This window comes from Falco peregrinus, chromosome 1, assembly GCF_023634155.1.
Source record: "Falco peregrinus isolate bFalPer1 chromosome 1, bFalPer1.pri, whole genome shotgun sequence".
Classification (NCBI taxonomy): Eukaryota; Metazoa; Chordata; class Aves; order Falconiformes; family Falconidae; genus Falco; species Falco peregrinus.
The window spans coordinates 35,108,967-35,124,389 of NC_073721.1; the positions used below are offsets into that span (position 1 = coordinate 35,108,967).

The 15,423-nt window shown below is 35.8% G+C and overlaps 1 protein-coding gene across 2 annotated transcripts in view; it reads left to right on the plus strand.

Moving 5' to 3' along the window:
• The window catches only part of NHLRC2 (NHL repeat containing 2), a 36,935-nt gene that overhangs the window by 2,792 nt on the left and 18,720 nt on the right, over nt 1-15,423 (plus strand). Inside the window, exons 3-6 of one of the 2 annotated variants that reach the window (XM_013300675.3) lie at nt 6,365-6,820; nt 9,126-9,247; nt 11,039-11,168; nt 15,317-15,403. In XM_013300675.3, coding sequence (XP_013156129.1) covers nt 6,365-6,820; nt 9,126-9,247; nt 11,039-11,168; nt 15,317-15,403 — 795 coding nt within the window. The remainder of the gene's footprint in view (nt 1-6,364; nt 6,821-9,125; nt 9,248-11,038; nt 11,169-15,316; nt 15,404-15,423) is intronic. The other variant, XM_005239229.4, reaches the window with a different exon arrangement.

Here is a 15,423-nt window from a genome sequence, read left to right on the forward strand (position 1 = left end):
AGCAAAAAGCTACACAAGGATGTAAGATATGGGCTCAGAATTGTATGTAACCATCTACGCTTGACCTAGGAACCAATTCTGAGAAGAATATAGTAAAGGTGGTAGGATGGATATCGTTAAGATTACTTGTTTTTTTCTGTTCTAACTGAAATGGCAATATATGTAAGCTTGGTTTAGGATTTCTTTGGTATTGGCATCATGTTATATACCAGTAATAGTTCTGTGTTCTAGAGAGGGAATTAAACTCTTTAAAGTCACATCTGAGATGAAATCTATCTCTCTCTGAGTGAATAAAAATGCAGGGTAATTACTATTTAGAATGCAGTCTCTTGTCACCATGATGACTTGTCAGAGATAAGCTGTGGTCTTGCGCAGAATGTATCAGCTACTCACTTATCTTGGATATTTTAATAGACTGAATAGTGAGATGAAGAACAGTGTTATTTTCAGCCCTAAAAATATTGTATTAAATATAATGTATATGTAGTAAATAACATTATCTTACAATGTTTAAGTCTCTGATTCTCTATTGGCATTTCTGAAGGGGTTTAATTTTGGCAGCATTTATTTTCATGTGTTACCTTCTCTCACTAGAAAAAGAAATTACAATGTCTTTGAAATTTCAAGTTCTTTAAATAGTTCACATACGTGCTAGGTTTACATAGTGCCTTACAGGAGACTCACATAAAGAAATTTTTCTACTTTGGAAAGTGTAGCTGATTGGAGAAATTTGAGATCTGGTAAAATATTTCAGATATGAAGATCTTTAATAACGAAAAACTCATGGCATTTTTTTGAGAAGGAGGCAGTTTTAAGTGGAAGATGGTTAGCAAATGGTAAGTGGACTGTGGTGGATATCAGGCATACTGGGAAGAAGGGCTAGGTTGAGATTTCAGAAGCTTACATTGACGTTCATAGAATTAATACCTTTAAATTATAAACATTTTTGTTATAGTGTTACTGTATTAATATACCTGTCATATCCTTAATCTGTTTTTTAAGACAAAGCTGTTAAATCAGTTGACAACAAAATACTCATTTTAACAACCTTTCCCCACAAGCTTTCTCTTTGAAGTATTTGACCATCTCTATACTGTTGTAGAAGAGGCTGCAGCACTCAGGACTGAACTGAAGGTCCACTTGGAGATAGAGGTTTTGTTTGACTTGTATTAAACTTCCTGTCATAGGAGTTATTACTTAAAGAAAGTACTTTGCTGATAGGTGATAAATTCTTTTTGCATTTGAGCTATTCTTACAAGTTCTTTTTGGATTTGAGCTATCCTCTTCCTACAGGGACCAGTGTAAGAAAAAAGATACTTGGGGTGAGTGGAGGTAAAAGGAAAGAAGAGCAGGTGTGTACAGCATTAATCTTAAATTTAATCCATTAGGAAACAGGATAGCAGTCAGATTCAGGAAGCGATTAAGGTGCTTGACGGTTCAAACAAAAAGAAAAATATTCTTTTTTTAACTATAGACAACCTTTTGGTTGTTTTCTGCTGTTTTCATGTTTTGGTTGTCAGATTATTTAATCTTTCTCTGCTGTGCTAAATGTGTAAATGTTAGCATTACAATAATATGTATGATATATCAAGGCAGTAAGGGTTGTGGTTTTTTAAGCCATAGGGAAATCCTTCAGTAGATGGTCTTATGTCAATGTGCATCTTCTTCACCAAAGGCAAATGTGATTTCCTAATCACTAGGAGAAAGAGAAGGGGAGAGTTGTTGACTTGAGAAACTTGCAAAAAATAGAAGTTGAAGAATAAAGCTAAAGTAGAAAGGATGTCAGCCATATCAAAAAGTGCTTTAAGAATGTCTAGATATATTAGTGCAGGTATCTTGGTATTCAGCCTTATTCTGCAGTTTCATTCTGTTTTAATCACTTTGATATTTATTTACACATTTCATGTATATATTTACCATGCCATAGAAGTGACAGAGGGTGCTGACCTAGCAGACAATTAATGTCAGGATGAAAACAGGCATCTTAACTCTGACAAAGCATCTTTCTCATAATGCATTTGGATCTTTAATTGAATGTTTGAAGGAATGTTGCCTATACTTTTCTGCAGAGCTAAGAACAAACCTCAATATTGACATAATGTCTTTTTTTGATTGTAAATTGTGTACTTACATTTTTGGTACTCTTGCTTACTTTTCTTATGTGGTTCAAATGCCCTTTTAGATGGAGCCTGTTGCAACTTCAGCAGTGTGATCATCAGACACAAGAAGTCTGAACACCAGGAACTGTAGTTTTAGGGTGATCCTAAACCATTATATGTATCATTGTACATATGTACATAGTTCTGTTGTCTGGAACTTCAGGTGGTCTGTTTCAGAATGAAGACTGCTTTCCATAGGATCAAATGTCACCTAACATCTTTATCTGATATGTTCTCACTGCTATCTTCAGTGGTGCTATTTCTGTATTTCAAGTGGCATTCAGAAAGTTATTTTAAAACCCAGTGCATATTCAGTTCATGTTATCAGCAGTCCAGAAATGACTTCTATAAGAGGGAGTGCTTTTTAATATTCAGAAATAGCTTGGCTTAAATCCAGTGTTGTGCTCTGTTACAATCCTTCAAAGAAAGTGTTTTAAACGGTGTGCATATTCTTTTATCTCAGTATAGCATCCGTCTGTTTCCACAAGAGTTTTCTTCATGAGAGAATGTTTTAATTTACTTGTGCTGTTTAGGTGTTAAGTATAGAATTGTCTTTCTAGCTTTAATGGTATTTTTGAAAGGCAAACATAGGCACTGCTGCTGATCCTGTTACAGTTAAAATATTTGACCTGCTGTTTGGAGTTAAACAATTAATGATGCTACAACTTCAGCTGTCTGATATTGAATCATGCTGCACCTATAGGATTGATAAAGGCTGTATCAGAGTGATTTTTAAAATTCTATATTTGTGAAATTGTTATATTCAACCAAGTCTTTCATTGTGCAGCACTTTATTTACCCTTTCCTGTTGTCACATTGAAGATGGTGTTCTTCTCCATTAACTGTTTTATGGTTGAGGAGAAGGGCTAAAAGAAAAAAAATAGTTTTCTGTTTCTCTGTAACTGAATAAAAAGACAACTTGAGATTAAATTATTTTTTTTAGAAGGAAACAAACTCATCCGAGCTCAAATAGTGCAACTATTTAAGACCTGAAATATTTGCCTTTCTTACATTTCTACCACAAAACCAGAGGTGAGGGTAGAACATAGATGTCCAGCTAGCCAGATTGCACCTCTACTGTGAAGGTAGGAGAAAAAGCATGAAATTAAACACCACATTTCATTCCAAACCATGTCCTCGGGTGCAGTTGTTGTAGTTGTTACTTTTGGGGCCCTGGTTCAGGCCCTCACTGACAGAGGACAGGTTTCACTGTTCTTGCAATGGCAAACTCCACTGACTGCAACTGCAGGGCTTTTGGACTGTTCTACAAAAGCATCTTATTTTTACATATTTGCTTGAAGTTTTACAAATAGTTAAGCCATTTAATGGATTAGGTGGTAAATGCCAAATAACAGTAATGATCTGGTGTGTAAACTTCCCGTTTAGAATGAATTGTTGTGTGGCATGTAACAATTGATGCTAAATGAAATAAAATATGTGGACTTATTGTGGAAAAAAGTACACTTCGTGTGGATTAAAAATGAAAATGTTAGACTGCTAAATAAATAAATTTATTTTCTTTTATTAGGAGAAAGGTGCATTATGCAAGCTGCAAAAAGTTATCTGTGGGTGGCTTTCCTTCTCAGGGAACTAATTCTGGATTTTGATAATTGCAACTGGAAAAGTAAAGAGAGAAAAACTAGAGTAAAGAGGAGTACTGTTCTAGCAACTATGAGAAGCTAGAAGATGAGAAATAAACTTGTTAGCAAGGTGACTGAAGACATTTAGATTATGTTCTGGTTCGATTCGTGATAAACTGATGAAGTCTCTTCCTGTTGTAACAAATAGCTATATTTGAATGAGAACAAAATTGCCTTCTAAAAATTGTTTCTGCTGCTACAAGGAGCTGAAACAGTTCATACTCTCAAGTCTTCTTAAAACTTTGCTGAGAAAACATTTATTTAAAGAATTGCCTTTTCCAGATGAGTTTCCTTTCAGAAGGGCTATTTCCATTGGCTGTTGTTTAGGGTAAAGCGTAACAATATTAGAGTAAGCACCAAATAACATAACTTGCTTACTTAGAGATGCACATTGCACATCTGCCTTTACCCTTTATAAATAGAGTATATCCTGCTTATCTAACTTCAGTAGCTTTTCAACAAAGCCTATTTTGTCTGTAGGAGCACAATATAGTGTTTTGCATTGCAGTGAGTATTTGAGCACGAATTATTCTGATTTAAGAACCTTTTGAAGTTCTTCAAGGATCTACACTCATATTGTGGAGTATAAGCATCATTAGAATTGGAGTAGTTTGCCACCATGCCACCCTGTACAGACTCCAAGTCTTCGCTTTTTGGTATTACTGGAAAAATATGGTACTGTAAGGAATCTACCTGTAGACATTGGTGATGTGGGAAGGAAGGAAATGCCACAGATAATTGAATGCTACTGATAAAAGCATTTATAAATGCTAAATAAATGTATAAATACTTTTCCCCACTTGACTGGGTGAAAAAAAAAAAAAAAGAGAAACTATTTTTTTTTGTTGTGTCAAAATAATTTCTAATACTGCAGCAAAATTAACTCAAATTGGGTGTCTACTCTAAGGATATTTTCCTTGCCCATTTAATTTCACTCCTATCCTCAAAGTAACACAAAAGGTCATGTGAAAATTTAGAACTTTCACTTGGACAAAGGTAGAAAGGCCCCAGTTGTTATTTGTGGTTACAAAATACTTGCACTATCCAGAAACATGATTGATTTTTGGATAAGTAGTAAGGTTAGTGTCTAAGGATTTCCATTAGATTAATAGTTGTGGTTTAAAATTATTGCGGCTTTCTACGACTGCATGGGTACTGTTGTTACCTTTCTTACTTCAGTTACAATTGACAAGTTGCTTTGACTATAACAAGATTATGCTTATGGTTAATAGTATTTTTTAAATACAAAGTGAGATGAAGTATGGTATTGATGTGATATGCAGTTTACTTCATTTGTTGGAGATTATACTAGTGAAACATAATTTAAAGCCCTGAAAAAGGATGCAGATCCCTTTGGGGGGTTTCTTTCTCTCTTGTATTTTTGCTCCTAGAAAGTACTGAAAAGCAGCCTGACTGAAGGCAGGCTCTTCATTCTTTTTTTGTTGCATAGGAAGGGGCTGTTTACATAATAGTCTAAATGGGGTGGAAGTAGATTTATTTCTTATCACAAGGGAAAAGCAGCTGAAGTCTGAGCCATAGATTTTTATTTCTGTGTTTGAATTTTGTAAAACTAAGAAAATAAGCAAACAATTCAAGGAAGCTCACAATTATGTGTGTTTGATCAATTTTAAGGTTGGTATTATGTATGCAGTGTATATAAGCAGAATTATGTTACATTATACTTATTCCTTCATACCAGGATTTCAAGTGCAATTATCCATGCTGTGGGAAAACCTAAACTCTTCATTATTAACCAAATACAGAAATGAAGTTAAACATTTTAAGGGGAGGGGCAAAAATCAATGATTTAATCCTCCTCTTTTCCTGACTTTTTTTTCTTTCTTTCTGGTTTTTGTGGGGGTTTTTTTGTTGTTTTTGTTTTGGTGGGTTTGGGGTGTTTTGGGTGTGGTGTGTGTGTGAGAAAAAGGGTTCAAGCCTGCCTGGTTTGTAACAAGTGGTATTTGTCATTTTGTCTTAGTTGTCAGTGCTGCCTTTTTATTTGAAATCTAGAATACTGTAATGATTTCAGAGTTTATACTTTATCACTGCTTATCTGGAGTTAGATATGCCAAGGTAACTTGGGACTTCGAGAGTTCAGTGTTTACTTGTGATTCCTAGTTAACTGTTGAAAAGAATTCATTTCCTACAACACCATAGCTGTGTATAAGAATCAAAGGACAAAAAGGTATCATAAACATCTGGAAAAAATGAAAGTATCAGTTGACCTGCTACAACTTACCCAAAATTATTTTTAATGTATTTTCTACCTTAGAATGTAGAGGTTCAGGAGCTAAGAACAATTTATGACATACTAGATCTCAACAGCTGGGGAAGTAATGGTCCTCAAGTTCAGTAATTTTACTGAAATAATATTTCAGAGTTTTGGTATTCTGTACACCTAGCTATCTGTGCTCCTACTGCGATGTAATTCCTTTTTGTTTGTTCAGGTCTTCTCCTTCTGGAAAGCAGTCAGTCATATTGTGAGATCACTGTGCCTCATTTTTACTACTTTTTTTTATTCAAATACGAATACGTTTCAATGCATGACTTTATTTTTCCTTTCAGATGGTCTTATTATTGTTGGTGTCCACTCAGCAAAATTCCCCAATGAAAAAGTTCTGGATAACATTAAAAGTGCCGTTTTGAGGTATAATATTGTCCACCCTGTAGTAAATGATGCAGATGCAACACTGTGGCATGAACTAGAAGTGTCCTGCTGGCCAACTCTGGTCATTCTCGGGCCTCGTGGAAATATGCTGTTTTCCCTTGTTGGAGAGGGACACAGAGAGAAGTTGTTTTTATTTACTTCTATGACGCTGAAATTCTACAAGGAGAGGGGACAAATCAAAGATAACAGCATTGGAATAAAGCTATACAGAGATTCCCTCCCACCTTCTCCTCTGCTGTTTCCTGGCAAAGTGACCGTAGATAATTCAGGAGAAAGGCTTGTAATAGCAGACACTGGACATCATAGAATTTTGGTTACTCAAAGAAATGGACAAATTCTACACACTATTGGAGGTAAGGGTATATTAATATTATTACAGTAATTTTAGTTTAGAGTATGTTTGCTGGGCCTACTAGGCTGATTCTTCTCTTAGAGGACCTAGCAGTTTATGAGCATTGCCAGATTATTATTTTTCTACTAAAATCACTTTTACTGGATGTGAGGGGTATATAGTATATATAGTACCGTCAGTGGGAGACTCTTAATGCAGTTGATTGAGATGTCTAATTTTTCGGCTTTGTTCTGTTGACTAAAGTTTGTATTATCATGTGATATCCAATATGAATTACAAAAAATACATTTTGTATTCTTCTGAAAGAGTTGCAAATGGGTTTAGACTGAAGGACATACATAACATCCAGCAACAAGGTAGGGAAAAGAAAAGAGAAAGTAGTGCCTGCCTTTCAAATAGAAGAAATGAATGTTGAATTGTGGTGGTATGTGGGGAGGGTTTTGGTGTGTTTTTTTTCATTTGGTCATTGTTTGGTTTTTGGGTTTCTCTTGATGAAGAACATTCTTCTATAGGATTCCCTTCTGGTTTTTAGAGAAGGGGAGAATTATTAAGAACAGTGGCATTAAACTGGTACATAGGCACCTGAAAATGAAGTTGCCTTAGTATATATGAAAAGGCCTGTGTTCTCACACACAAGGTGTACCATATAAACAAGTTATGAAAACAGTGAAAGTTAAGTGTTTTAAATTTAGTTACTTTTGTTACAAAGTTTGTTAGTAACATTTAGGCTTTAAAAAACTCTTTAACTGTTTTTGTAAAATTACTCTCTGTTTTACAATGTAAATCAAGAAAATTTGCATGCATTCTTTTTTTATATTGGTACAGTGGTGAAAGTTACATCTTAATGCACCAAGTACATAGCTGTTAGGATAGTCCACTTACGAGCAACTGTAGTAAACAGATTTAGGAAGTGGTTGAATCCCCAGATCTTTGAAACCAGCGGTTCATTTATGTCTCAGAATCAGAAGCTGTACACAGAAGTGTCCTGTATTACTTAGTATGGTATTGGCCGATGCCTGTGCCATGACAGGATCCTACAAACTTGATAAAAATATCAATGGCACTGCTGTTTAAATAAAGGAAGAAACTTTCTCGCTATTTGAAGTAACAGTGCATTGGATAGACAAATTATACAAGTTAACCTGATACAGGCATTACTCTTAAGACCCTTCTCCTATGGGAAGTGCAGACAGGATTTCTTATGACAGAAGTGTGAGAATTTGGTTTCTGTTTGATATGTGAGATGAGGTTTCTGCTGACAAGCTACCCTTTAGTGTTCTGGGATAGTCATCAAACAGCAATTCAGAGGGAAGTGTCCTAACCTCTGAACTGGTACCCCTCCTTTCTGTGGCACTCTGTGCTATTCCCTTCCCTGGGGATGTGCGCCCTAACGCTTACAAGGGGAGGTACTGGAATCTGACACACCAGCACCTCAGTCCTTTGTGGTTGTAAGATCTAAATTGTCTTCTGACAGTAGGTGTAAAAGTCTGTGTATTTCAGTGACTCAGTTGAATGATTCAGTGGGCAGAAGATAATGTAATGAAGTTGATAATACAGTAATAAATGTGGGCATACACAAAGGTTGAAATTACTATATTTGCATCATAAATCATGGTGCACACATAACTCATATCTAAATGTCTTCTGCTGACACGTACTGTTAATGACTTTAAATGTTACTCCCTCTGAAATATGCTTACCTTCATACTGTTATATTCACGTCATGTTCCTTTCTATTTCTTGGTTGTTCTGTGCAGAAGACTCACTTCATCATTCTCACTGTTCTTTTCTGTAATTAGTTCTATGTCATCTTTTTCATAATTATTAATGAAAAAAGGCTGCTAATCAAATATTAGTTTAATTTGTGATTACATCAAAATCTAAACCATTGAAATGGAGTTGAACTTCGGAAATTGAAGTTTTTCCTGCTGGCTTGCTTTGATGTAGTTGGGAATAAAAAAAAAGATGTAATTTTTCTTTTCTGTCTTCTGTTGTTGCTGTTGACCTTTAATGCAAGGGAACAGGAACAGTTTAGACCCCTATTAAGACTTCTCTTTGGAAGATGAGGTTGAAGAAGCAGAGGAGTTGTGGAGAATGAGTTCAAAACTTCATAGTACCAGTCTATTGTAATTACATACCACAGTGACTAAAATGAGACTACACAAAGTATTAATAATGTAAACTCTAGAAGGTGCTGTGAAAGCATCTCTTAGAATATGTAATTCTCTTATGGGTTTAAATGTATGCACTTTATAATATTTTTCTTTTCTACAATTACTTTCAAGTTTGCTTTGTTTCATTTATAGGTCCAAACAGTGGAAGGAGAGATGGAAGGTTTTCAGAGGCAGCTTTCAACTCACCACAAGGGATTGCTATAAAAAATAATGTTATTTATGTAGCTGATACAGAAAATCACCTAATTAGAAAGGTATATTTTCCGTAATGAACTTCAGCATTTAATCTCATACCTTATTCTACTTACACAGGTGAAAACTGACTACTCTCCAAATACCCTCAACATCAGGAAGGAAATTTGGCCCAATATCTTATAAATAAATGCTGTTGAAAATTGACCACTTTCCAAATACCCTCAACATCAGGAAGGAAATTTGGCCCAATATCTTATAAACAAATGCTGTTGCACAGTTTGTTTTTTAAAGGGCTGCATATACTTTTGTGCTTCCTTTCATATTAATATGATATGCACTACTTGTTCTAGCATAACTGATTTTTCTTTTTTTTTTTTTTTTTTCTGGTGACTCTTACTTTCCTGTTACGAGAAACATCTATTCTTAGTACTGGAAGTAAAAAATGTTTTTGTTTTACTTCCAGTACTATCAGATTCTTATCTAAAGTTATTGTACTGTGATGGTTCAGTGAATATCTAAACTTCTGTTAGCTGTTTGGGTATCTAAAGTACAGTTACCTGCTTTAATATCAGAATTCTCTGCATATGGATTTTTTTTGATTAAATGTTTGCAAGGTCTTATCATGTAAGAGTGTTATGCTTCAGATTATATAGTCATTGGATCTTACATTTGATTAGGTCAGATTTAGAGTAATGGGAAGTTGTTTGTTGAAGCAGCATAATAGTGCCTCATTATTAAGTATTTTATGCGTCTCAGAAAAGATTTTGTACTCAGATCCTCACCAGTATGTCTGAATTGTGATCAGAGGAAGTACATCCTTCCCTAATTTGTACTGTTAACGTGCCTTTGTACTGTCAGCCATGTTCATTGTGTTTTATTTAAAGGCACTAGTCCACAAAGTCCCTGCACTGTATTCACTGTAGCTGGCTACCAGGTCTTATTCTGGAAAGGACCCAAGCTCCCTGTTGGTAAAGAAGCATTGTTACTAAAAATGAGTAGTTTGCATCTAGGTCATTATCTTAGTCATACTCATCACTGTAGCCTAAGGACTGCAGGAAATGAAGTGTTGCAGGTAGCAAAGACAGCACAGAAACGTGTGAAGATCTGGGTCGTACTGCTTCAGCATTTTTCATGATAATTCCCTCTCATTGAATGTGCCATGAGGGTATCCAAGAATTAAAGTAATACAACAGCTACAGGACATACTTTCAAATGTTTGTGCAGGCCATGGGCCTTGCAAAAAGAGTCTAGCTACAGATTATAAAATTTTGTGTGTGAAAGACTCCCTTTTTACATGAGCTTCACGATAAATTCATGAGAGGTATTGGAAGTCACTTAGAAAGTAAGCAGAGGGGATTTAGGTTGCAGAAATGAAATAAAATATAAACATTTACTCTAGGGCATGAAATGAACTGCAAAAATAATGTTTTATACAGGTTATTTAGAAATGGATGATAGTGTTACACTAGTTGAATTTTTATGTTGTATTCCTATAGAAGTTTAAAATAAAACATCCACATCCATTGTCTGAGTATTTTTCTAGAAAATTTTGATGCTTTCTTCTACAACAGCTCAGCAAACCTTTACAGAGCAGTGTTAATGTTTGTTGCATGTGGAAGAAAATTCCAGGCACATGTTTTTCACGCTAATTGCTGCTTCCCCCTTCCCCTCCACCAACACATCGGGAAGCGTTGTGGTAAAATTAATTATTTTCCTACATAAACAAATACCTGAAATTTGTTCTTTATTTATCAGCAAAAAATCTCCGGTTTTGATATTAGCTTGAATTATCTGTAATTGCAATCAAGTTAATTTTGTACATTCAGTGTATATAATTTTGCTTCTTGTAGATTGACCTGGAATTAGAGGTGGTGACCACGGTTGCAGGCATTGGGATACAAGGTGTTGATAAGGAAGGTGGAGCAAAAGCAGAAGAACAGCCTATCAGCTCTCCGTGGGATGTGGTCTTTGGAAATTCAAGTATTGTATCAGTTGAGCTTTTAACATCTCATATTTACACATGCATGACTGTTTACTAGATGTTTTCCTGTTTTGGTGATAGTCTGAGATACGAAAAAGTACAGGTTTACTTTACAACCGAGTCTGAAAAACAGTGATTTCATTTGCAAGTGATAACTGCAGTTCTGCTTTGGATCCCGAAAAAATGTGGACTGTTACTTGCTACAAAAGAATTTTTCTTCCATCAAGTTATGTAACTGGTCCAAATACAGAAGGCAATTGTGATTGCTTTTGTTAGGCCGGTGCTTAATGCCAGAATCACTTAAGAAGCAGCTATGTTTTACAGGAAGTGAGCTTTGTCTAGAAGTTCCTTTCCTTGACTATACAGACATGTCTAACCACTTGTAAATATTTGAATTTAGGAAATAAAAATAATTTTAGTTGAAGATGTCTGTTTATTCCTGTTTAGGTGACATGAAATCATTAGACTCTACATTATGACAGAGTTGATCAGATAGGAGAGGAATACCTAAGAAAAAACCTTGCAAGCATGAAGGGATAAAAATTAAATCTTTGCATAATAGGGTGCAAGAATCAGCTTCTGAGGATTTAAGTAGCTTGCTTTCCTGATTCACTTAACACACCTGAGCTTGACATCGCATAACTGCCGTGCTTTCAACTGTTACTAACTGTGAGTTGATACTCTATTTTCTCGTGTTTCCATTTCAGTATAATTTAGAACAGGGGTCCTCAAACTACGGCCCGCGGGCTGGATACCGCCCCCCAGGGTCCTCAATCCGGCCCCCAGTATTTACAGACACCCCCAACCCCCCCACCAGGGGTTGGGGGGGGAAACCAAGCAGCTGCAGATGACTGCCTGCCACTGCATCCGCGCGCTGGCCCCCTGGTTAAAAAGTTTGAGGACCCCTGATTCAGAATCTGTGGGTGCCAGTTTCTTAGCAATGACAGAACAGTGCTTTAATGTGGTGTAAAACCCTTGGGTCAGTATTTCAGGCATAAAAATTGACTTCCAGTATTGAGATTTCTTGAATCTGCAGATGAATGGTGGGGGGAAGTAGCACTATTTAAGTCTAATATCTTTAAGTGAGAGATGCTTGCAAGATTAGTAAATTAAAACATTTTAGTGACCTGGAAGCATTTCTTACAGTCTTGGATCAGTTACAAAGGAGGAAAACACACTCGGATTAATTTTAAGGGAACCTGAAGCTAGTTCAGAAATGCTGATTGCATAAAAGTCTTCTGGTACAAATACATTATCAGTATAGATAGTGTACCACCAGCAGCCTTGATGACTTAAATAAGCAACCAGCAACAATTTTTAGATTTAACAGTTTTAGTAACATGTCTTCTACAACAACATCAATAAACAAACAAACAAAAAAAGGCACTTTTTTCAAAGGCTTTGTTAATGACCCTTACAATCTGTGTTAAGCGTATAGAATCCCACTTGTAAGAGAAAGAGGACCTGAAAGAGAATCTCACTGGGTGTGAGTTGCTGTTAATGAAGGTGTGACTTCTGCTGAACTTTATCCAATCTGATTTTCCTTTTGTGAGCCAGTAGACCGTTGTGTGACTAGATGGCATAGTTTTCAAGGTGTCTTGAACCAGCAAGCTGATCTTCATGGGATGTTATTGCAGAGCTGTTTCACAGATCAGCAAAGGAGGAGACTAATAACTCATCAGTGCTTCAGAAACTTAAGCTGATTAACAGAACTATTCAAAATATCCTATAATTTTACTTTTCATTTTTCATGATGCTTTCATCTGCTTCTGCCATTAGTTGAGTATCTGTTGATACTTTATATTTTTGAGAGCTCTGCTTGTTAAATGTTAATTGATATGATTGTTATCAACATGAACATAGTAATCACTGAATTAGTCACCTGTAGAGGATTAGTCATCTGCACCGTTCAACACTGCTGAATTTTTATAAGTATTTACATGAAAATCAGATCTTTTGAATGCACTCTGGCCAGACCAGTATAGATTTTTTCATATTCAAATTAGAACCTACCAGTCAGCTGTCTCTTTAGATCTCTACAAAATACAACACAACCTGTCAGTTATGAAGAGATTAAATCAATTTGAATTCCTTCTTTGAGAGGATAATAGGCCAAATACATAAAATGGGGGGGCGAATGTAGGGGGAGGGTGGGCTTTCAGTTTCTTTGGAAGATTTTGTTCATTATGGTTTTGTGTGAGTAAAGTAAGCTAGGAAAAATGGAAGTTACTGTAATAGCTGTATAAAACTCTTTAGAAAACTGTATCCAGAGAGAGTTGTCAAAATGGAAGGTTATAGTTAGTAGAATGCTAACAGGAATTTGTCCCAGAGCACAAGGAACCAGGACTGTCTCTGCAGTGTGTTTACAGCATAGACGCTGTCATGAGCTGCAGTCACTTCTTAAAGTTTGTTACCAGACATCAAAATAGTTTGTCAACACTGCAGCAGAGCTTGTCAGATTGTATTGTTACTGCAAATTGCTTGAGCCTGGTAGGATCTTCTGTTACTATCCAGTATATCATGGGATGCATTTGTTGTTCAGTAAATGCATGCAGAGCACAGTGTTGTAGGGAATCTTCACTGTCCTGGGCAGAGACCCAGCCTTCTGTTGGTGATCCTCGATGTGCTGTTCTACAAGTAGCTACCCTGTTGTCCGTATATCAAAACTGGTATGTCGATGTCTATGCCTTTGGATGAATGGAGTAATTGATGAGAGTTTCAAAAATTACTTTTGTTCACATCCATACAGCAGTGCCCATTTTTACTGTATGCTTGTATGTATCTCTGTGCAAGTTGCAGGAGGTAACGTATGCTTCAAAAACTTTGGTTCATTATTACAAAATCTATGAGTTTTTTGTTAACTGGTGTGGCATATGGGAAATACCATCACACTTTCCCATTTTCCTCAGATCTGTGTAACTTAAACTGTGTACAAGAGGCATTTTTTCTTTTCAGGAGATGGATTTATGGATTTTAAACAAGTGATCCTTCTGTGATTTTCTTTTCAATGTCCAAAGCCATGCTATCCAGAACATGAAAGAGAGGAAAAAAAAAGAAGTTTAAGCTGTTTATGTACTACACTAGATAGTATTGAACAGCTAATGCTGACCTTTTTCAAAGTCTCAAAAGGAAAGGCTACCTCTTAAGAGAAAAAAAATTTCTGTATCATTTATATTTCTTGAGTTTACTCCTACATACAGTTTAGAGTATGTATTGATCAATTTAAAAACTTCATTGTTTGCATTTTTAAATGCTAATGTATAGTTTGTTGTGAAATTAAAAATATAGAGAAAAAAGTTTATGAGGGCAGAGATAAGTTAATACTCAGAACAGATACTACAAAGTAGCATGCTTTTAAGCATCCTCATAGTATTCTGTGAGATAATAGGCTTTTCTTTCCCCATTTTATACAGATGTGAAGCCTGAGGCAAAGAGGCTAAGTGATTGTGAAATACCATTTAAAAGAATGTTGGCACAAATGTCTCTAAGGTAGGGGAGTTAATGGAGACAAAACACATGGTGGGATTCAGGCAGACAGTATTCTTCCTTGTCATCTCTTTTATTTCCTTAGTTGTGGCCGCTGAGCTTGTATTTTACCCTCCCCCTTCAAAATTCTTGAATGAACTCCATGGATTAAATTCTGGCTTCGTTAAAGCTGGTGCTGAAATTTGCATTGACACAGATTGTGCAGGAAATACAGTGGGAGGGCCAGCAGCTTAAAAATACTTTATTAAATTGCTGTGTGCTTTTTTAGTTTTCTCTGTTGTCCCCTTCTATTTTTATGCAGTGGGTGTTGAAAGCAAGTGATACTTAATGCACAGTTGATCTGAGCGTGAAATGTTCTTGATAGCTGCATTCTTGCTGGAAGGAACGGGACAATGACCTGTGCTTGGTGACATAACTGTGTGTTTCACATTCCAAAATCTGGTCTTAAAATGCACGATTGTAATCTATTTATAGAAACTCCCAAGTACAGTATTGACCATGCTTTCAGTAAACTCATTGGAAATTTTTACGTCAATTTAGGTTTTACGTAGATATTATTTAAATGAAAGTACAGTACCTTATCATACTGGTACAATTTTTATATCCCTTTTAAGGAAAAAGTATGTAAGATTTTTTTTCCCCCTCTCCGTGTTTCTTCTAGAGTGTTTTGTAGTACCACTGCATTCCAGAGGAAGCACTTTTTCTTTTTCAATTATCCATGGTGATTCTTCCCTAACTCTACAAAAAGGTAAAGCAATAATCACTTCA